Source organism: Macaca thibetana, chromosome 2 (assembly GCF_024542745.1).
Source record: "Macaca thibetana thibetana isolate TM-01 chromosome 2, ASM2454274v1, whole genome shotgun sequence".
In the NCBI taxonomy this organism is placed as follows: domain Eukaryota; kingdom Metazoa; phylum Chordata; class Mammalia; order Primates; family Cercopithecidae; genus Macaca; species Macaca thibetana.
Genome location: NC_065579.1, coordinates 172833796 through 172858161, shown reverse-complemented (window position 1 = coordinate 172858161; position 24366 = coordinate 172833796). Strand labels below are relative to the sequence as shown.

Below are 24366 nucleotides of genomic sequence, written 5' to 3'. Positions count from 1 at the left end.
CAATGGTTGAGTCATATACTTGAGTCACATAAAAAAGAAAAATGAATCAATTAAAAATATATTAAATTCTTTTGATTTTCTAAAAGACAAAATGAAAACAAGGAAAATTTCTGGAGCATGACAATATGTTACTCTAGTCAGAGTTCATCTAACTTTATACTTAAGACTGCCTGTTTAATGTAACTATATGTCAATAAAAATCACAAATAAATAAATGAGTTAAAATTCTGCTGAAGACTATGGAAAGGGGCATTTATTCCTTTCTCTTCCATTGAAAACCACTAAAAACATTAACAAAAAAGTAGACCAGTGGAAATGCAGCAAGATCCTTGCACAGCCTCAAACACTATACAAAGTATGAGCAAATATTTAGCAAATACAGTGAAGTTTAAGCCAACCACAGAGCACAGTAAGGCTGACATGTGCCACTTCCAGTCTCAAACGGGATGTCGATTTCCCAAAATTTAAGTATCACTTAACTTTCGCGAATATCAAAAATTTCCATATATATGGAAATATGCTTTTTTTTCTAGAAATAAATGAAAAAACTCATTAATAGTGGTTGCCTTTAGAGAAAAACGACAGAAAGAGATTTTATTTGCTCCAACTTATACTTTTTTTTTGAGACAGGGTCTCATCGTTGCCCGGGCTGGAGTACAGTGGTACAATCATAGCTTACTTTAATCTTGAACTCCTGGGCTCATGGGATCCTCCCACCTCAGCCTCCTGAGTAGCTGGAACTACAGGTGCACAAGACCACGCCTACCTTATTTTCCAATTTTTAGTAGAAACAGGATCTCGCTATATTTCCTAGGCTAGTCTCCAACTTCTGGGCTCAAGAGATCCTCCCACCTCAGCCTCTCAAAGCGCTAGGATAACAAGTGTAAGCCCACCTTGTACCTTTCTACATAGCCCAAATTTTCTAACCTTATGCAAATATATTATTTTCTTTTTAAGTAAACATAAGTCACACCTGGTCTCCTTTACTGTTTCCCTTTTTATGTACTCTTTGTATCCAATACAAAACAACAAAAAATGTTCTTTTACACTAATTTTAAAGCAAAAAATACTGAGGACGAATCTCTCCCTAAGAACAAATTTTAAAAATGGTTAATAGGAGGCCAGGCGCAGTGCCTCATGCCTATAATCCCAGCACTTTGGGAGGCCAAGGCAGGCAGATCACCTGAGGTTGGGAGTTCGAGACCAGCCTGACCAACATGGAGAAACCCCACCTCTACTAAAAATACAAAATTAGCCCGGCATGGTGGCGCATGCCAGTAATCCCAGCTACTGGGGAGGCTGAGGCAGGAGAATCACTTGAACCCGGAAGGCGGAGGTTGCAGTGAGCCAAGATCGCACCATTATACTCCAGCCTGGGCAACAAAAATGAAACACCGTCTCAAAAAAAAAAAAAAAAATGGTTAATAGGGTCAAGCGGTACGAGGGCTCACGCCTGTAACCCCAGCACTTCAGGTGGCTGAGGTGGGAGGATCACCTAAGCAACATAGCAAAACTGTGTCTCTGCAAAAAAAATTTAGAAACTAGCTAAGCATGGTGGCGCATGCCTGTAATCCGAGATACTCAGGAGGCTGAGGTGGGAGGACAGCTTGAGCCCGGAAAGCTGAGGCTGCAATGAGCCATGAGTGCACCAGTGCACTTCAGCCTGGGTGACAGAACAAGACCCTGTCCCAAAAAAAAAATAATAAATAATGGTTATTTTTTCTTATAACAAAAAAAATATAGATATATATATTTAAGATTACTTAAAAAGTGTTATCCTAAAATGAATGCTGCAGTTATGGACTGAATGGTATTCCCCCAAAATTCATATGCTGAAGCCCCAACTCCTAATGTGACTGTATGCAGAGACAGAGCCTTAAAAGGGGTTGAATGAGGTCATGTGCGTGGAGTCCTATTCCAATAGGACGAATGTCCTTATAAGAAGAGACACTAGGGATACACGTGCCCAGAGAAAAAGCCATGTGAAGACACAGAGAGAAGACAGCCATCTGCAATCCAAGTAAAGAGGCCTCAGAAGTCAACCCTGTCAGCACCTTCCTCTCAGACTTCCACATTCCAAGGCCACATTCCAATGGCTCATGCCTCTAATCCCCGCACTCTGGGAGACCAAAGTAGGAAGACTGCTTAAGGCCAGAAGTTCAAGACAAGCCTAGGCAAGACAGCAAGATCCCACCTCTAAAAAAAAAAAAAAAAAAATGGTAAGTAGCCAGGCACCTGCTTGTATTCCCAGCTACTCAGGAGGCTGGGCAGCAAGATCACTTGAGCCCAGGAGTTCAAGGATTCAGTGAGCTATGATTGTGCCACTGCACTCCAGTGTGAGCAACACAGACCCTGTCCCTAAATAACCTAAATGCCCTTCCATGGTAGATTAGATAAAGAAAAAGTGGTACACATACACCATAGAATACTATGCAGCCATAAAAAAGAATGAGATCATGTCCTTTGCAGGGACATGGATGAAGCTGGAGACCATTATCCTCAGCAAACTAACACAAGAACAGAAAACCAAATACTGCATGTTCTCACTTATAAGTGAGAGCTAAATGATCAGAACACGTGGACACATAGAGGGAACAATACACACTGGGGTCTTTCAGAGGTCGGAGGATGGGAGGAAGAAGAGGAGCAGGAAAAATAACTAATGGGTACTAGGCTTAATATCTGGGTGATGAAATAATCTGTACAACAAACCCCCATGACACAAGTTACCTATGGAACAAACCTGCACTTGTACCACTAAAAAGTTAAAAAACAAAACACAAAAAACTGCTATCTTAAGCCTTATTCATCAAAGCCTGATTATAATGCTTAACAGTGAGATAAAGTCCAGATTTATAATCAAAATACCTTTTGAAATATAGTTGTATTACTCTTCAAAACATACACTCTCAAACTTAACATGGGTCAAGAGCATAAGAACAAACAATTCTATAAATCTTATCATTTTAGTAAACTTAAAACAGAATTTATTTTACAATAATAAGACTTAAATTTCATGAAGAAATCAATCATGCATAATAATGTATACAGTTTTAAACTGAAGAGCCTAACCTCAAAGTATCATTTAAACATGCCAAAAATGAACTAAAATCTGCAATTAAATAACACAAGAAAACCAAAAAAGGGACATATCAGAAAATAAAAATTCAGTGTTTTGTTTGTTTGTTTTGTTTTTTTTTTGAAACGGAATATCAACTAACTGTTGCCCAGGCTGGAGTGCAGTGGCACGATCTTGGCTCACTGCAACCTCCACTTGCCAGGTTCAAGCAATCCTCCTTCCTCAGCCCCCCTAGTAGCTGGGATTACAGGCATGTGCCACCATGCCTGGCTCAATTTTCTATTTTTAGTAGAGACGGGGTTTCACCATGTTGGCCAGGCTGGTCTCGAACTCCTGACCTCAGGTGATCCACCCACCTCGGCGTCCCAAAGTGCTAGGATTACAGGCATGAGCCACCGCGCCCGGCAAAAATTCAGTTTTATTACAGTATTTTTTTTTTTTAGTTTATCATATTTTTATTATATTTAAGTTACAAAAATCATCTTTTTTTATTTTAAGCTTTTTATAATTTAAATCATATTTTTATTATAGTTAAGTTACAAAAATCTTTGACTCTCCTTTGAATATCTTCAAATCAATTCCGTAAGTGAAAACAAAATACACAATTAAGGAAGGGGCCATGATTTGCCCCAAAATTATCGTCAAATGAATGAACTCAATGACTTTTGAATCACACTTTTAAATCACATGTTCCCATTTGATCTGTCAGTTTCTCCAGGTTTGATACATAGGTGTAAAATCATTACACTCTTTTTTTCTTTTTCTTTAATTATACTTTCAGTTCTAGGGTACATGTGCATAACATGCAGGTTTGTTACATATGTATACTTGTGCCATGTTGGAACTCGTCATTTACATGAAGTATAACTCCCAATGCAATCCCTCCCCGCTCCCTCCTCCCCGTGATAGGCCCCGGTGTGTGATGTTCCCCTTCCTGAGTCCAAGTGATCTCATTGTTCAGTTCCCACCTATGAGTGAGAACATGTGGTGTTTGGTTTTCTGTTCTTGCGATAGTTTGCTGAGAATGATGGTTTCCAGCTGCATCCATGTGCCTACAAAGGACACAAACTCATCCTTTTTTATGGCTGCATAGTATTCCATGGTGTATATGTGCCACATTTTCTTAACAGTCTGTCACTGATGGACATTTGGGTTGATTCCAAGTCTTTGCTATTGTGAATAGTGCCGCAATAAACATACGCGTGCATGTGTCTTTATAGCAGCATGATTTATAATCCTTTGGGTATATACCCAGTAATGGGATGACTGGGTCATATGGTACTTCTAGTTCTAGATCCTTGAGGAATCGCCATACTGTTTTCCATAATGATTGAACTAGTTTATTATTACAATATTTTAAACATACCAAATAAAACTATATACTTAGAAGAAATTAATTTTAATTTTATTTACCCCCTGCAAAGGGAGATTCCAGCATTCTGAGCTTCTGAATTTGGACAGTGGTGATTGAACATGGACATCCTCTGATTCTGCATTTAACATCTTTCTTATCTGAAAATAGGATGAGAAAATAATTAGTTTAATTGAACTATATACAAGAGCTAATTCAGCTAACAGAACTATTATATTACCCTGCATTAATAATTTGCTAACAGTTTTAAGGAGTTTTAAATTCAGTGCTTAATTCATATGCAATTAAATATAATTTTTATTTACAAAAACCCTCTCCTTGACTTTGAAAGTAGATAAATGAAGAATCACAAGAGCTTCCTAACTATTCTCTTGCCTGCTGTTTTCTCCCCTTTTAACCTTTCAAATGTCAGCCCCAGAGTTCTCTAATACATAAAACCTAATTATGGCTGCAATACTTAAAATTCAACAACGGTAGCCATTACTTACAGATAAAACTCTTTACAACTGTAAAACTCTTTACAGTCTGGGCTCTTTCACATCACACACACATCAAAACTACAACCCAATCACGCTGAATGAATCAACCTTCTTCAAACACATCACATTATTTCATATCTCTAAACCTTTGCATATACTGTTCCCTCAATCTAGAATGCTCTTCCTTCTCTCCCTAGTGAAGTACTCCAGATTCTTGTCAAAATTACTATTTTATCTACGCAACCATCACTGCCACACCACACATTCCTGAAACAGAATCAATGGAACAGATCAATGGAACATTATAAAGAACTCTGAAATAAGACCACACACCTACAACAATCTGATCTTCGACAAACCTGACAAAAACAAGCAATGGGGAAATAATTCTCTATTTAATAAATGGTGCTGGGAGAACTGGCTAGCTATATGCAAAAAATTGAAACTGGATCCCTTCCTTATACTATATACAAAAATTAATTCAGGATGGATTAAAGACTTAAATGTAAAACCCAAAACTATAAAAACCCTACAAGAAAATCAAGGCAATACCATTCAGGACATAGGCACAGGCAAATATTTATAACAAAAATGCCAAAAGCAATTGCGATAAAAGCAAAAATTGATAAATGGGATCTAATTAAACTAAGGAACTTCTGTACAGCAAAAGAAACTATCATCGGAGTGAACAGACAACCTACAGATTCGGAGAAAAATTTTGCAGTCTATCCATCTGACAAAATTCTAATATCCAAGGTCTAAAAGGAACATAAATTTATAAGAAAAAAAAAATCCCCATTAAAAAGTGGGCAAAGGATATGAACAAACGATTCTTAAAGGAAGACACATATGTGGTCAGCAACATCACTGATCACTAGAGAAATGCAAATCAAAACGAAGAGACACTATCTCATACCACTCAGAATGGCTATTACTAAAAAGTCAAAAAACAACAGATGCTGGCAACGTTGTGGAGAAAAAGGAACACTTTTACACCACTGCTGTGATTGTAAATTAGTTCAGCCATTGTGGAAGACAGTGTGGTGATTCCTCAAAGACCTAGAGGCAAAAATACCATTTGACCCAGCAACACCATTACGGGGTATATACCCAAAGGAATATAAATCACTCTGTTACAAAGATATATGCATGCACCTGTTTGCTGCAACACTATTCACAATAGCAAAGACATGGAATCAACCCAAATCCCCATCAATGATAGACTGAATAAAGAAAATGTGGTACATAGATACCATGGAATACTATGCAGCCATAAAAAGGAACACGATCATGTCTTTTGCAGGGACATGGATGGTGTTGGAAGACATTATCTTCAGCAAACTAATGCAGAAACAGAAAACCAAACAATTCACGTTCTCACTTTTAAGTGGGAGCTGAATGATGAGAACAGATGGACACAACGGGGGAACAACACACATTGGGGCCTGTCAGACAGGTAGAGGGAACATCAGGAAGAATAGCTAATGGATGCTGGCCCTAATATCTAGGTAATAGGTTGTTCTTGCAGAAAACCACCATGGCGCACAGCATGGCGACCTATGCAACGATCCTATACATCCTGCACGTAGTACCCCTGAACTTAAATAAAAGTCAAAGAAAAAAATGTTCACCACTATTTCCCTGGTTACTTATGTCTAATGGAGTATCCAATACATGTTGAGTACCCAATAAATATCTACTGACCAATGCTTTAATCAATTAGATTTCAGAAAATAATGTTCATTATATACAGGTACGTAGGAAAAAACAGATTACAAGACAGTATTTTGTGGTTTTCTATTTTTTAATATGTTTCTTATAAAGAGACAAATAAACTAGAAGGATACACTTCATAGTATTAATTCTGGTTGTGTCTGGGTGGTCTTCTTTTTGTCTAACTGAACTTTAGAATATCTCTACAACAATCTAGTGTCATTTTAGAAATATTTCTTAAACACGTGTTTATTTATTTGAGACAGGGTCTCACTCTGTCACCTAGGCTGGCATGTAATGACTCAGACATAACTTACTTCCTGCTTCTACCTCTTGGGCCCAGGCAATCTTCCTGCCTCAGCCTCCTGTGTAGCTGGGACCACAGGCATGCACCATCATATCTGATTAATTTTTTTTTGTTTTGTAGACACAGGGTCTTACTTTGTTGCCCAGGCTAGTCCCGAATTCCTGGGCTCTGGGGCTCAAGCAATCCTCCCACCTTGGCCTCCCTAAGTGCTGGGTTTAGAGGCATGAGCTCCCACACCCAGCCAAACACTTCAAACACTGTTTTTTTTTTTTGTTTGTTTGTTTTTTGTTTTGAGACAGAATCTCAAAAAGGCTGAAGTGCAGTGCAGTGACGCGACCTCAGCTAACTGCAACCTCCACCTCCCGGGTTCAAACGATCCTCCTACCTCAGCGTCCGGAGTAGCTGGGATTACAAAAATGCACCACCATACCCAGTTAATTTTTGTATTTTCAGTAGAGATGGGCTTCCGCCATCTTGGCCAGGCTGGTCTTGAAGTCCTGACCTCAAGTGATCTGCCCATCTTGGCCTCCCAAAGTACTGGGATTATAGCCATGAGCCAACCTGCCAGGCCCAGGCCAAACACTTTAAATTCAACATGTGTTAGTATCTTCTCCCTGTATCCATCAAAGCTCTTATCCTTTTGGTAATTTATTTCCACTAGCAGCCTGGAGGAAAAGGCAGTAATATAAACTACTAACAATAATGTAATATGCTAATTTTCTAAGAAAGTCTACATTTTTTAAATGCACTACCACAACTTTATGTATAAATTATGGGATTAAGAAATAAGTAAATATATTGTAGATAATGAGAGACAGAAAAAAAATAAGGAAAGAGGAAAAGCTAGAATAAGCCTTGTGGTGTGGGACTGGAATCAGAAGTATCAGTATTCATTTTTTTATACAGATAGGCAGATAGAGAAATAAATATAGATACATGTGTTTCTGTGGGAAAATAGAGATATGTATGTTGTATGTGTGAACATATATTTTTCTAGTCTTGTCTGTTGAGAAAGCCTAAAAACAATGACATCCCAGTTGCAAGTATACCTAGCACACAGACCTGGGTTTCTAAATATCATCCTTCAAATGAAAGAACCAGGACTCCCTGGGAAAGTGGTTGATTTCAAGCCTGGGGCAGGGAAAACACAAGATAAGCATCTTGCAGTGCCAAAAAATATACAGTGTCAGAAAGTAAGCGTTCAAAAAAAAAAAAAAAAAAGATAGGAGCACGTCAAAAGGGTACAGCCAACATGAAAGATCTCCCAAGGCTGGAATACTTTGACCAACAAACCTGTAATGACAGTAGTGGATTATAACTCACAGAATAAACTAAATATTCTATGAGTCTATATTGATATAAATAAATAAGTGAAGCTAGGCACAGCGGCTCATGCCTAGAATCCTCACACTTTGGGAAGCCAAAGCAGGAGGACCTCTAAATAAATAAATAAGTAAGTAAATTGGGGAAGATAATCAGCTCTCCCTTACAGAAGAATTTTTATTTTTTAGAGACAGTGTCTCATTCTGTTATCCAGGCTGGAATGCAGTGGTGCAATCATGGCTGACCAAAGCCTCAACTTCCCTGGCTCAAGCAATCTTCCTATGTCAGCCTCCCAAGTAGCTGGGATTCCAGGCATATGCCAACATGCCAACTAATTTTTATTTTTCGATATGGGGTCTCACTCTGTTGCCCAGGCTGGCCTCAAATTCCTGACCTCAAGTAATCCTCCCACCTCAGCCTCCCAAAGTGCTGGGATTACAGTTGTGAGCCACCACACTGGTCCCTCATAGAAGAATTTACATTCATAAATCTATAGTGAATGAGCAAAACAGAAAACCACCAAAATATCACAAATACAAATTTGCAGGCAAGATACACTGATAGATGCTACAATAGTAAACAAAAGTTTGAGATAAAATAATATATTTGCACAGATTCAAAGCATCTCCCCTATTTATTAATTATAAAGAGGAGAAAAATAACTTTACAATGGAGCAAACAGGCAGACACCATCTTAACCAAACAATCAAGGCTGACATTACCAGTACTAAGATATATCACTATCACGTAACCCCTGATATAATGCACTAAGAAGGGTACTATCACTTCTGTGGTATTCCTCCCAAAAAGTCATAACCTTAATCTAATCTTGAGAAACCTGAAACAAACCCAAAGTGAGAGATATTCTACAAAATACTGTCCAGTTTTCTTCAAAAGTGTCGTGGTCATGAAAGAAAAAAGACTGAAGAATTGTCACAGACTTAAGAAAACTAAGGAGACCTAACAACTAAATGCAATGTGGGATCCTGGATTGGATCTGGCAACAGAAAAAGGACATTAGTGAAACCGAAGGAATCCAAATGATGTCTACAGTTTAAAGCAGAGGTCCCCAACCCCCAGGCCAAGGACAACACAGCAGGAGGTGAGCAGCATGGGAGCCTTAGGGCCTGAGCTCCAACTCCTGTCAGATCAGCAGTGGCATTAGATTCTCATAGGAGCACAAATACTATTGTAAACTGCACGTGCAAGGGACCTAGGCTGCACGCTCTTCTGAGAACCCAATGACTGAAGATTTGAGGTAAAACAGTTTCATCCCGAAACCATCCTCCCAACCCCTGTCCATGGGAAACTGTCTTCCACGATACTGGTCCCTGGTGCCAAACAGGTTGGGGACCACCAGTTTAAGGTACTGTATGAATATAAATTTCTTGTTTTTTATAATCATACTATAGTTACATAAGATAATAACATTGAGAGAACCTGAGTGAATTGTACAGGAACTCTGCAAAATTTCTGTAACTTTTCTGTAAGTCTCAACTTCCTTGTAAACAAAAGTTTAAGAAACACTGTAGAACATCTAAAAATCAGAAAGAGAAATGGATTAATTCAGTATTAATTTCTAATGGCAGGATTTCAGATTAATTGCATGAATAATGCAACAGTCTAAAGCAGGATATTTCACTTCACTGGATATATTAAAAACAAAAATAGTAGTAGTTAATACAGAGGTATTTCAAAGTAGTATGATAGTATTCATCCTGGCAATGTAAGATTTTTTTTTTTTTTTTGAGACAGCGTCTTGCTCTGTCACCCAGGTTGGAGTGCAATGGTGCAATCTCGGCTCACTGCAACCTCTGCCTCCCGGGTTCAAGCGATTCTCCTGCCTCAGCCTCCCAAGTAGCTGGGACTACAAGCACCCGCCATCATGCCCAGCTATTTTTTTTTTTTTTTTTTTTTTTTTGAGACAGAGTCTCGTTCTGTTGCCCAGGCTGAAGCGCAGTGGCACGATCTCAGCTCACTGCAAGCTCCGTCTCCCAGGTTCACACCATTCTCCTGCCTCAGCCTCCCGAGTAGCTGGGACTACAGGCATCCTCCACCACGCCCCACTAATTTTTTGTATTTTTAGTAGAGACAGGGTTTCACCATGTTAGCCAGGATGGTCTCGATCTCCTGACCTCGTGATCTGCCCGCCTCGGCCTCCCAAAGTGCTGGGAGTACAAGCGTGAGCCACCAAGCCCGGCCAATTTTTGTGTTTTTGTCGAGATGGGGTTTCACCATGTTGGCCAGGCTGGTCTTGAAATCCTGACCTCAAGTGATTCTACTGCCTCGGCATAAGATTTTTTTTAACCTTCTATTTACCCCACTTAAACTAAATCCAGAGTTTTAAATGGAAAAACCACACCAGGCAAATCTTAAGCCAAAAAAGAAAGAATATCTAAAGCCATACTTTCTATACGGTCTTCTAAGGTACTCTTGATTTCCTCTCATTGTCCTCCTTTATGAATTCTTCTTTGTTTTTTTGTTTTTTTTTGTTTGTTTGTTTGTTTTTTTGAGACGGAGTCTCGCTCTGCCGCCCAGGCTGGAGTGCAGTGGCCAGATCTCAGCTCACTGCAAGCTCCGCCTCCCGGGTTCACGCCATTCTCCTGCCTCAGCCTCCGGAGTAGCTGGGACTACAGGCGCCCGCCACCGCGCCCAGCTAGTTTTTTGTATTTTTTAGTAGAGACGGGGTTTCACCGTGTTAGCCAGGATGGTCTCGATCTCCTGACCTCGTGATCCGCCCATCTCGGCCTCCCACAGTGCTGGATTACAGGCTTGAGCCACCGCGCCCGGCCGAATTCTTCTTTGTTAAATGCTATAACTATGTAACGTGAAGATGTATCATATTAAAGTTCTCTGTGCATAACTTAGACTGCTTCATAGGAAAGGGTTTAATAAATTCTTATAATGTAAATCAGGATATTACTGCATTTAAAGAACAAAATTCTAGGAAAAAAAAATTATCTCTATATGCCAGGTATGGTGGCTTATGCTATAATCCCAACACTTTTGGAGGCCAAGGCAGGAGGATTGCTTGAGGCCAGGAATGTGAGACCAGCCTGGGCAACACAGCAAGATCCCTGTCCCTACATAAAAAAATTAAAATTAGCTGGTCATGGTGGCACATCCCTGTATTCCCAGCTACTTGGGAGGCTGAGGCAGGAGGATCACTAAAGCCCAGGAGTTCAAGGTTGCAGTGAGCTGTACTTGAGCCTGGGCAACAGAGCAAAACCCTGTCTCTTAAAAAAGAAAGAAAAGAAAAAGATTATCTTTCTTAAAAGGAATTAATTTTTTTGAACACTTCCTATGTAGGTAGAAACTTCATTTTGCTTGTTTTGCTACTCTTGGCATATGTAGAAGAAATAAATGAAAAAAAGAGGCTTAAAAGGACATATTCCCAATAGTAATGTTCAGCACATACCTTGAGTACGACTATTCTGCATCTATAGCATCACTAATGAATGAACATTAGATACTCTAATAGATTAAGTCATCAGAGAAATATTGTGCTATGTTTTAAATAAAATCTAAAATGAGCTCTGGAAAGTATATTGGTCATCCGGTCTGGAAAGCATACCAGTCAACAATTTAAACAAAGTTGGTAGAAGGGTTTCCTGGTTGATCTTCAGTTAATTAGAATACACCATTCTCCCAAAACACTGATTAAAGTTTTATACTATTTTCTTTAAAATGTTATTAAAAAGACAAACAGCAAAATACTTTCAGTATCAGTAACTCCAAAGATAATAGATTAAAAGCAAAACAAATGCATACCTCCGATAAATCAGAAGATGACTTTTTCCTTTTTCCTTCTGTGGTGATTTCTACAAAAACCAAAGACGTGGTAAAAATTATCGTTTAACATCTAAATGAGATAAACAGTTTGATAAAGGAGATTCTTTCACATTCATTCCTTGTTTTAAATTAACTTGTTAGATTTAAATTTACACTGATATATTTTACAGAAACTGAAGGGCTAAACATAAAAGTCAAAATATAACTACATGTCAGAAGAATAGCAGATTCTCACACAATGTCTCCAGTAAAATATATATATATATATATATATATATATACATACACAAAAAAAAAAAAAAAAAAGAAAAGAAAGAGGAAAACTTGGCTCTAAGAACTAAACAAATTCCCTGGCCAAAGACCTCACACCTAGTAGTAGAACCATTTGATCAGACAAATTCTTATAATGGGGGGAGGTAGAAGCAGGTGAAATTCTAGAAGTTAGAAGTTGAGAATATTCTATAAAAACACTTTCAGTTCTACTACATATCTAAGCATGCTGTGTAACTGGGAACAGTTTAACTGTCTTTTACTCACCAACATTTTTTTCAGACTTGCTGTGGATTTTTCTGAGTCCTAACTTCCAATCAGCAAATATTAATTCAATGTCTATTATGTGCCCTGACACTGTGCTAGGCAATGAGTACAGTGTAGTAGGCAAATTAGGCAAAAGTTCCAAACTTTCCTGGAACTTATAGTCTATTGGAATATATCACAGATTTTACTAAAAACATAAATGGCAAATATATATATATATATAGTCACCTGCTTGTGACAAATGCATGACTGCAATTCCATAGGAAAGGGATGATTTTCAAAATAAATGATGCTGAGGCAATTTGATAACCAAATGGGGGAATAACACCCTTGACTACCTCACACCATACACAAAATTAATTTGAAATGAATCATAGATTTCAATGTCAAAGATAAAAACAAAGCATCTAGATTTAAATAGGAGAATATCTTCATCACCTTTGGGTAGGCAAAGATTTTTCAGAGAGGGCACAAGTAGTACTAACCACAAATGAAAACATTAACAAACTGTACTTCATTAAAATTAAGAACTTCTGATCCTACTGTAGCTCATGAGCATGATGCCTGGGTGTTCACACGCATCTGTGAGATGTGGCACCTTGAACCTTGTTACCATGTCAGCACATCACCCATCTGACATGAAAGAAAAATAAAGAACCACACTGGATTAGCGGGGTTTTTCTGTTTTGTTTTGTTTTTGAGACTGAGTTTTGCTCTTATTGCCCAGCCTGGAGTGCAATGGTGCAAATCTTGGCACACCGTAACCTTTGCCTCCCGGGTTCAAGAGATTCTTCTGCCTCAGCCTCCCGAGTAGCTGGGATTACAGGTATGTGCCACTACGCCAGGCTAATTTTGTATTTTTAGTAGAGGCAGGGTTTCTCCATGTTGGTCAGGCTGCTCTCTCAACCTCAGGAGATCCGCCCACCTCGGCCTCCCAAAGTGCTGGGATTACAGTGAGCCAAGGCGCCTGGCCTGGATTCGCTTTGAGAAAGAAAAAAGGAAAAAAAGAAAAGGTCAGACACAGAGGCTCATGCCAGTAATCCCAACACTTTGGAAGGCCAAGGCATGGGGATCACTTGAGCCCAGGAGGTCGAGACCAGTCTGGGCAACACAGTGGGATCCCATCACTACAAAAATGTTAAAAAATTAGCTGGACATGATAGCACATGCCGGTAGTCCCAGCTACTCAAGAGGTTGAGATGGAAAGATCACTAAAGCCTGGAAAGTTACAGCTGCAGTGAGCCATGACTGCAACACTGCACTCCAGCCTGGGTGACAGAGTGAGACCCTGTCTCAGATTTAAAAAAAAAAAAAAAAAGAACTTCTGTTCATCAAAAATCATCAAGAGTGAAAAGGCATGTCAAGATTAAAAGAAAAATACTTATAATACATGCATTTGTCAAAGAATTCATAACCAGAATATATAAAGAACTCCTAAAGCAAAAGCAAGATAATCCTATCTTCAAAACGGACAAAAGTCTGAATAGGCACTTCACAAAAAATAATATCCAAATGGCCAATAAACATATAAACGGGTGCTCAATTTCACAATCATTAGGGAAACGCAAAATTAAAATGGCAATGAAAACCATTAAACAGCCTTTAGAGTGGGTAAAAGTAAAAAGATTGACACCACCAAGTATCAGTGAGAGAGTGGAACTCATATGCTCTTGCTAAGAGTAGTGCTTCACCAGCATCTACTGAAGTTAGACACCTGCCTATGCAATATCCAACAATTACACTTTTAGATAAATAACCAACAGAAATAAGAATATTCAGGTATTTTTGTTCTTACTATCCAAAAACTGGAAACAATCCAAATATCCAGGTATGGATAAACATATTCATGTAATGGAAAACTATACAGCACTAAAAGATAATGAATTACTGCTATGCACAATATGGATATATCACTCAGGCAAGCTTAAAGGAAACCAGATGCAGAAGAGTATATGATTCTATTTCTCTGAAATTCAAGGAGAGTTAAAATAAACCTATGGTAACACTAGTTAAAACAGTAACGGGGGCCAGGCATGGTCGCACATGCCTATAATCCCAGCACTTTGGGAGGCTGAGGTGGGTAGATCGCTTGAGCTCAGGAGTTTGAGACCAACCTGGGCAAAAGGGTGAAACCCCATCTGTATAAAAAAGTGTGGTGGTGTGCACCTGTACTCCCAGCTACTCAGTAGGCTGAGGTGGGAAGATCACTTGAACCAGGAAGTTGAGGCTGCAGTGAGCTATGATGGCACCACTGCACTCCAGCCTGGGCAACAGAGCAAGACACTGTCTCAAATTAAAAAAAAAAAAAAAAAAAAAAAAAAAAAAAAAAAGCCACTGAACTATATACTAAAGATATGTGTACTATATGGTACTTAAAATCAGAAATAATAACTAATGAAATATAGACTACCAAAAAATCTATATTGCTGAAATGATTTATTCTAAGTTCATAATACACAGCATTAGTTTCACTATATGAACCATGTAATGTTTTCCTGATCTAAAAAATTATTTTCGGGCCAGGTGCAGTGGCTTATGCCTGTAATCCCAGCACTAATGGGAGGCCAAGGTGGTTGGGTCACTTGAGGTCAGGAGTTCGAGACCAGCCTGGTCAACATGGGGAAACCATCTCTACTAAAAATACAAAAAAAAAACTAGTTGGATATAGTGGCAGGCACCTATAATCCCAGCTACTCAGGAAGCTGAGGCAGGAAAATCGCTCAAACCCAGGAGGCAGAGGTTGCAGTGAGCCAAGATCATGCCACTGCACTCCATCCTAGGCAACAAGAGCAAAACTCCATCTCAAAAATATATATATATATATATTTTTTCACCTCTATATTTAAGCGTTTGACAACTTCAAATTTCAATAAACTAGTACTCAAGTTGACTACCAAAAATAAAGAATTTTTTAAATAAGTGATAAGAAAGTCTTTATCCTGTAGAAATTCATTTTGTAGTCATTTTTAAATTTAACAAAACACATATCTATAAATACACAATGGAATACTATTCAGGAATGAAAAAGGAATGAACTCATGTCTTTTACAGTAACACAGAACTGGAAACCTTCATCTTCAGTGAAACAACTCAGATTAGAAGCTCACATCTATATTCCCAACACTTTGGGAGGCCAAGGCAGGGTGACTGCTCGAGCCCAGGAGTTTGAGATCAGCCTGCACCACATGGTGAGACCCTGTCTCTACAAATATTTATTTGAATTAGCTGGGTACAGTGACACCACCTGTGGTCTCAGCTGCTTGGGAGGCTGAGGTGGGAGAATCGCTTGAGCCCAGGAGGCTGAGGCTGCAATGGGCCATATTTGCACCACTATACTCCAGTCTGGACAACAGAGCGAAACCATTTCAAAAAGAAAAAGAAAAAAGAAAAAAAAGAAGAACTCAGAAAGTCAAATACCACATATTCTCACTAAAATACGTAGGGGCTAAATAATGTGTGTACCCGTGGACACAGAGTGTGGAATAACAGTCACTGGAGACTTGGAAGGCTGGGAGTAGTACAGTGAGGGATGAGAAATTACTTAATGGGTACACTATTCAGCTGATGATTGCACTAAAAGCCCAGATTTCACCACCACACAATATACCCACATAACAAAGCTGTACTTGTACCCCTTAAATTTATACAAAATAAAAGAATATATCATTTTTTAAAGGAATATCAGTTCCTTAAATTTGAATTTACAAATTTATATCCCCAAAATATCTCATTGGGTTAAAAGTGCTTCCATCCTGTTTTGTTCCGCTATTTCCTTTCATTAATGCTATTATGAATTCCCAAATGTTTATGTTTTTTTCCTTGGCCAACTTTGTCTAATAAAAAAATTTACAGTTTTTTTATAACTGACTTGGTCCATCTTATACCAGGTTAGCTCTGGAGTGTTTAAATAAGCATATGATGTGCCTCGACTTGAGACTGTATGGTATAGTTATCATGCTTAAGAGTATATATTTTAAAGCTAGACAACCCAAATTTGTATCTTGGCTTACTAGTTGTGACTTCTTTGAGTCGCAGTTTCTCATCTGTAAAACGGGAGAGAATATATGCCTTTTTAATTGTTAAGATTAAAGTATGATAGTCTATATTAAGGCATTTAGCATTACGTCTAACATACAGTTGGTACAAAAGAAATGGTAACTATAACATTTTATAGTCAAGTATCTCCCTTTAGGAGACTGCAGTATTTTAGCATTAGCATATAGGAAAATCTCTCCAATTACTCTCATTCTAAATATACGAGTCAAAAAATTAAAAGCATAACTTTTCCCATTCAGTCACTTATTTATTCTTTTTTTTTTTTTTTTTTTTTTTTTTTTTTGAGATGGAGTCTTGCTCTGTCACCCAGGCTGGAGTGCAGTGGCATGATCTCAGCTCACTGCAACCTCTGCCTCCCAGGTTCAAGTGATTCTCCCGACTACCTGGGACTACAGGAAGGACATGCCTGGCTAATTTTTTATATGTTTAGTAGAGAGAGGGATTCACCATATTGGCCAGGCTGGTCTCCAACACCTGAGCTCAAGTGATCTGCCCACCTGGGACTCCCAAAGTGCTGGGATTACAGGCATGGGCCACTGCACCCAGCCTATTTATTTGACATAATAGTAATTATCATTGCCTGGCATTATGCTAAGTGTGTAAACAAATTATTTTCCTTAATCCTGACATCATGAAATCAATAATGTATTATCTCCATCTGATAGATTAAGAAATTAAGGTTTGAGGGATCCAAATAACTTGCCCAATGTTACCACAGTGATCCATCACTGGTCATACTCCAGAGATGATACTCTAAACCAGTACACTCTAGGCATACTGGATGCTATGGGGAAATAAAATTAATGACAGTCCCTGTCACAGTGTTAATAGTATAGCAGTAGACATTAGACAACTCAGCAAGCTAGAATATATGATGGAATCTGATAAACATCATATAAGAGGCATAAAGACCCACAGAAGTGCAGAAACAGGTATAAATTTAAGTTTGAGTTAAGAAAATGGTTCTTGGAAAGGCACAACTGAACTGAGCTTGGGCCAGGCATGGTGGCTCATGCCTATAATCCCAGCACTTTGGGAGGTCAAGGTGGGAGGATCGCTTGAGGTGAAGAGTTCAAGACCAGCCCGGGTAACACAGTGAGACCCCATCTCTACAAAAACTAAGTTTTTTTTTTTTTTTAAATAGCCAGGCGTGATAGTGTGTGCCTACAGTCCTAGCTACTCGGCAGGCTGAGGTAGGAGGATAGCTTGAGCCCAGGAGTTCAAGGCTGCAGGGAGCTATGATCATGCCACTGTACTCAAGCCTAGGCAACAGAGCAAGATCCCATTTCAAAAAAAAAAGAACTGGGCTTTGAAGAATAAAGTTTAGACAGGCAGAAATGGGTGGAGCCAGGCACAACCCAAGGGTGATTTACCAATACAAGCACACACAAACTAGGATGAAGCAGCCCACATCAGCCAGATTCATAAACTACTGAAAACCCAAATGAAAGTTATTCATCAGGAAGGCATTATAACAGAATTCTAGTCTGGATCTTTGGAGCTACTCAATCTTATTCATAACCCATTCTCTGTGTTACCATGCCCCCTTAATTTACTTTTCAATCCTCTGCCTTCCATCATCAGGCCTAGGAATCACCACCAAGATGTCAATCTCTATAGCCTATCACCTTCTTATTATCACACCTCATATAATTCAATTCTACCCCCTCATCTACATCTTCTCCAACTCTTCCCTAGTTTACTAAATTCTTTTCCAAAGTCAATACAGTTTCCTTAAATTTTGAATATTTTCTTTGAACTTCTCCTCCACCTTAGGTTAACTAAATCCTAGCTTTTTATTAGCTATATTACTTTGTTAAAACTCTCCTACTTATAAAACAGAAGTAGAGATTAACAATCTCTATTGTTTCCTGTAGGGGGGAGACAAAAAAAAAATTTTCTTCCCCACCACCACCATCTCCCATTAATATTCTAACTTTATTGCAATAATTCCTCCTTTAAAACTGACATAAATTGGAGACATTCCCGGCTGGGCACAGTGGCTCACACCTGTAATCCTAGCACTTCGGGAGGCCAAGGCAGGTGGATCACGATGTCAAGAGATTGAGACCATCCTGGCCAACATGGTGAAACCCCGTCTTTACTAAAAATACAAAAATTACCTGGGCATGGTGGCATGCACCTGTAGTCCCAGCACCTGTAGTCCCAGCTACTCAGGAGGCTGAGGCAGGAGAATCGCTTGAACCCAGGGGGCAGAAGTTACAGTGAGCTGAGATCACGTCACTGCACTCCAGCCTGGAGACTCCATCTCAAAAAAAAAAACCTTGATATATTCCCTTGCCCATATTTATGACTGCCATCTACTGACCCAAGATCCTCTCCATGTCTAGAATACTGATTCTTGGTTCATAGTTTAAGTATGATCAAAATTCACCATCATTCTGAAGCACTAAAACATCCATTAACCAACTCACTCAAAACAATGGAATCATCTTCATTTAATGGTACAAACTTCTAAATATCTCCATTTCAGCAATATGCATTCAAGAATGCCTTTAAGGAAAACTCTCAAGTTCTCAAATGCAAGCCTTTCATTCTATATACTGTCTTCCTCACTCCCACTAAATCCACTCTTTGCCCTTACATCTTGCCACACCCTTTAATTCTAAGTAAAATTAAACTCATTTTTTTTTTGCAAACTCTTGCTTCTGTACTGCTTGGCACTACTAAGTCACAAAGTATTTGGAGCTCCAACTACTATAAAACTCACACTTGTTTTAACTAAGACTGCAAGAGTACTTAATATGTATTCATCCCTAATTGACCTGTCTTGCATTCCCAGTACCATTTAAAAGCCCCTTTCTCTAAAGATTACCTTACTATTTCATTTAGAAGCCATAACTGCAGTATCTTTAGTCCCAAGATATGTCTATATCTTTATCCATCTTTTCTCCTTTCCCTATGTCTCATCAAACTGTTCTTTGACGCCATCCATCTCTCCCATTTCTTCCAGGACCTCACTCCATTATCTCCTACCTGATATACATTCAATCTTTCCCTCTCTACCCCTTTCCTGCTCCCTACCAACCTGATTTAAGTCTCTCACAATCTTAAGAAAAAACAAGCCTTTCTACCTAATTTCCTACTCAAGCTTGTTCTAGAAATCTTTCCTTCCCATCTCATTTTCTCAGCTTACTTTTGCTGCCCCATTTCCTCACCGCCATCATTCGTCTAGCCTTTTGAAATTTGACTTTTGTCTACTAGTCTACTAACCACTCTTACCATCAGTAAAAGTGGCCTCCTAATTGCCAAATCCAGCACCCTCATGCTACTTTAACTCTCTGAAATGCTAACATTTCTTTTTTACTCTCCTCCCTATCTTCCCAAACCTGTCACATTCCTAATCTACCTAACTGGTTAGTAGTATCTCTTCCTACCTACTTTGAAATTAGTTGTATGTGATTTAAGACCTTCCTTACTCTATATTATTTTTGTGGGCAATTCCATTCATTCCAATGACTTCAACTAAGATCTCTGCAAATAATGCAGCTTTATCATAACTAATTGTAAGTTCTCATCTTGAGCTTCAATTATCATTCATTACACTTTCAATGCAAAGTAAACATCACCTGAACCTACTGAAAGATTTAAGACAGTTATACCATCAGGGACACTAGTAGCAGTAAATGAAGTTAAAACTATAGATCTTATAATTAGAGACCACATTTTGAATCTTGTTTCTTAGTAGCTATTACTAATCTTTATCCTTCCCCTAAATTCCAGTTCTCTCATCTGTAAATGAAAAACAATTACTTTATAAGGCTTTTGAAAATACTGAAGTTTCCAAAGTTCTTAGCACAGTGTCTAGTGCCTAAGTACTTAAAGAACATATGTATCCTTAACTGCAAATGAGAGTGACACAGGTCTCCAAGAATGTTGCCTGAAGCAATCAGTTGAAAGTTGGTTCAAATTTACTTGACATTTCCTATCTTGATTCAAAAAATTCATTTGAAAATTGCAGTCTATGATTCTAATTTATCTGTGCTATATTTTTGTTAACACTTTTAATAGTCATTCTCCCTTACTCCCACACACTTTATCATTCAACTTCAGTGAACCTGTCTCTGATGCCAGCCATCTTCTAATGTGTATCACCATGTAATATACTGCTTTTAATGTTATAGTTATCAGTTATGTGAGTCACAAATACATGTGTTTAGCTTAAACCAGCTGGAATTGGGTTTCTGCTACTTGCAACTGAAAAAGTTTTGAGCAGTACACTGTGAACATTTTACAGTTCTTCCTTGTTTAGGAGATAGTTTAGGGCAGCCTAATGTCATCTCACAGACAAAACTTTCAAATTTTGTGTTTTATTTTATCTTTCTACTGCTACCCATCCTCCTTCTACCTCTTCTTCCTGTTTTATTAATCAAACTCTTCTGTGTATTTAGGAAACTTTGATGACTATAAATGTCACGTCATGGCCGGGTGCGGTGGCTCACGCCTGTAATTCCAGCACTTTGGGAGGCCGAGGCGGGTGGATCACCTGAGGTCAGGAGTTCGAGACCAGCCTGGCCAACATGGTGAAACCCCATCTCTACTAAAAGTATAAAAATTAACCAGGCATAGTGACGGGTACCTGTAATCCCAGCTACTAGGGAGGCTGAGGCAGAGAATCGCTTGAACCCGAGAGGCGGAGGTTGTAGTGAGCCAAGACTGCGCCACTGAGCTCCAGCCTGGTCAACAGAGTGAGACTCCGGTCTCAAAAAAAAAAAAAAAAAAAAAAAAGTCACTTCATTTGGGTTCCAATTAGCAACAACTTACAATGAAATGGCAACTGCATGCATACAACCATTACACGGAATCTTTCAACCAGCTGATCGTGTTTTATTTCTGAGAATTTATATCAGGAAATTAAATATACACTATTAAGAAAAGCGGAAGCATACTTAAAAATTAATTTGTGCACATCTTAAAATTAGCGGCATACTGGAGAACGGCTAGGTAACATTAGATTTGGGTATGGATTTTATTATACTTATTTTTCAGAAAGGACAGCTCCAAAAGAGAGATCATGAGAAAAAGAAAACGCTCTCCAGACATATAACTAACATAAATATCAATGTCTTTTAAGGATAAACAGCTTTATTATCAAAATCCACTTCCCACAACTACTTACATCAAGTTACTGTGACAAATAAATAAATCTAAGTGTAATCAGGTAAAGGGGAATGTGACTTGTTGAAGTACAAGGCAAATATCTTACCTTCCCTCCCCAAAAATGTATTAAATCTAGATGAAATGCATTTATTTTTAAAAAGCTGTGCATCTCAAAGGAAGATAGGATTATACCTAGAGTTCTGTGTTAGGAAGCACGCAAATGACGCCAGCTAAGCGCTGTGCATTTTCCTAATGTGTCCATTTTACTTAGAGGTTTGGTGCGGGGTGGAGACTATTAAACATCAGTTGAAGGCATATACCTACATGTATGTATAAATATACACATATATCATTTATACATGTGCTTTCAAAGGAGAAAACTACTATCTCCAGAATACACACCAAAATCGCTAACACTGGTTGCATATGAAAAGGGATTTCAGGTTTTCAACTGCTTCAAGTAGTGTCCCCAGAGATCCATAATCACTCTCCTTTGCAATTAAGGCTGAAAGAAGTTTGAGATGCACTGCCACAGGGCACTCCTAAGTAAATTTGGAATTGTCAACAATGTTTCTGCAGAAATCAACGGTACCATAAGAAACAGAAAAATGAAATGAAATTGATTCATTGGGCGTTCGTTTGTGGACTGTAAGCATGTGAGTCCTCGTCCTCTCCTCCTACCACCCGTAGGACTTAACACAAGGACTTGAGGACCCCTTAATGGATGAAATGTTTGACAAAAACTTCTCGACTGGGAGGAACTCTACCTCACGTCTTTATAACTCCACCTTCTTGTTTCCAAGACGTTGTACACAAAACTGAAGATAGTCATTTAAAACAAAATAATTTCCAAAACAAAAATATGCTGAAAATAAAAACACAACGAAAGCACGGCTTCAAATCCTTTGTTTGATTTTCCAATCACTTTTGGAAGACGCAGGGGAGGCTGGAAAAGAAAAAGGCTATTAGGCGGGCCTGTTCAGCAGAACAAGACCCAGCGAGGCATTGTATCAAAGAAAAGGAGTCTCCGTTCGCAAGCCCCACCTTTCCTCCCCAGCAGCAGCTACCTGCTGAGGGAAAGAGGAGGGAGAGGGGAAGGGACGCAAAGTCGAGAAGCAAAGGAAGAGAGGAAAGTGGGGTCAGGCGCTGAGAAACCGAAATGAAATTGGAACATTGGTGGAATTACGAGGAAGGCGTGGCAGAGAGTGGCAAGCCAACCGGGAAGATCCACGGTCCGATGAGACGCAAGGAGAGTGTTCGCGGGAGGAGGGAAAAAATAAAAGGGGTTTTGAGGTGAAGAGCGCCCGAGGCTTCGATGACAGCTCGGACCCAGTCTTCGACTCGAGGGGCGGGGACGACCCGGGAGCCTTCCATTGTGCGCGCCCCCTCCTCTCCCCGTCCCCGCCCTCGCCCTAGCGGCTTCGGGCCGCAACCCCAGCTGCCGCCAGCGCCTCCCGTCTGCCCCGGGTAGGAGACAATATGCTTAACCCTCCTCCGACCCTTTCTCACCGGATGAAGATGGCCGTCGCCCGAGCTTTCTCTTGTCCATCTTCTCCCGCTGCTGAAATTTCAGTTGCAGGCGCTGTCACCTCAGGACCCCTCCGGCTTGGGAGAGGGAGGGGGAGGGAAAAGAAAAAAAAAAAGCCAGCAATGTGCGAAGCGCGCTTGCGCAAGAGCCGTCGCCTGCCCTTCGACCGGAAATCAGCTGCCCCTCCCACCATCAACCGGAAATCATTTCCTGGGACTTTTCTCTGTGGGCTGTCTCCTCCAGCGTTTTTTTCGTGGGGTTTATTTCATGATCTGATCCCCTCTGGGGAAGTGAACCATCTGGGTGCTTGATTTTAGCTTTGTTGACTTTGAAGATTAGATTGACAACAATTAAAAGGGGAAAACAGGAACTCCTCCGGTTCACTGGATCTCGCGAGGTGGCCAAACAACTATGAAAACAAAACGTTAGTGTTTGCAGTATTACGTTCCTGACAGCCTCTCTTACATATTTGCCCCAAACGCCCTTCCTCGAACTCAGAAACCAAAAGATTTTAAGATGGCAAAATCACCTAATAATAGCCTAGCTATTAGTTTAGCATTTGCACTGGAAATAAGTAGGCTGACGAGGAAAAATGTCTTAGAGAGAATTTCTTTTTAAAATTAAAACTCGTGATTTTTAAAGTTCCTTAAAAGCTAGAACTTAATTTTTCAATAACTGAAATACTGAGATGACAAAAAGTGGGTGGCTATACACTGGAATTTGTTCAATTAACATTTACCACGATACTTAAGGGACTAGACCGGTCATCAATGAACTAAAGGTCTGGTACTATTAGCCTGATCCCTAATGGTGCATATCTGAATAATTTTTAAATGAACGTGTAAGCTTTCATGACGATTTAATCACAAGTTTAACAAAATTCAGCACAGTGCTCTAAGCAGGGAAAATGTTTCTGGCATGTTCCAAGCCCAAAGGGACTCTGGAAATCAATCGGGTTTGATTCCCAAGCCGGCCCTTTATACCTCTCACCCCTATCCCTCCAACCCCCATCTCCCATCCTAATGGAGTCAATAAAGGGATCGGCCCAACTCGTCCACT

The 24366-nt window shown here is 39.3% G+C and overlaps 1 protein-coding gene and 1 non-coding gene across 7 annotated transcripts in view; one reads left to right on the top strand and one right to left on the bottom strand.

The window, feature by feature from the left end:
• The window catches only part of SENP7 (SUMO specific peptidase 7), a 194645-nt gene extending 170587 nt beyond the window's left edge, over positions 1–24058 (bottom strand). For 5 of the 6 annotated variants that reach the window (XM_050778957.1, XM_050778959.1, XM_050778960.1 and 2 more), the window contains exons 1-3: positions 23289–24058; positions 12045–12094; positions 4493–4591 (exon numbers count right to left, since the gene is read on the bottom strand). In XM_050778957.1, coding sequence (XP_050634914.1) covers positions 4493–4591; positions 12045–12094; positions 23289–23328 — 189 coding nt within the window. In that variant the 5' untranslated portion in view covers positions 23329–24058. Of the gene's footprint in view, positions 1–4492; positions 4592–9713; positions 9811–12044; positions 12095–23288 lie in introns of all 6 variants that reach the window. The other variant, XM_050778958.1, reaches the window with a different exon arrangement.
• Positions 13139–13241, top strand: LOC126949548 (small nucleolar RNA U13). Its single transcript, XR_007723825.1, has one exon. It is a non-coding gene; the product is annotated as a small nucleolar RNA U13 (small nucleolar RNA).
• Positions 24059–24366: the final 308 nt, after the last annotated feature.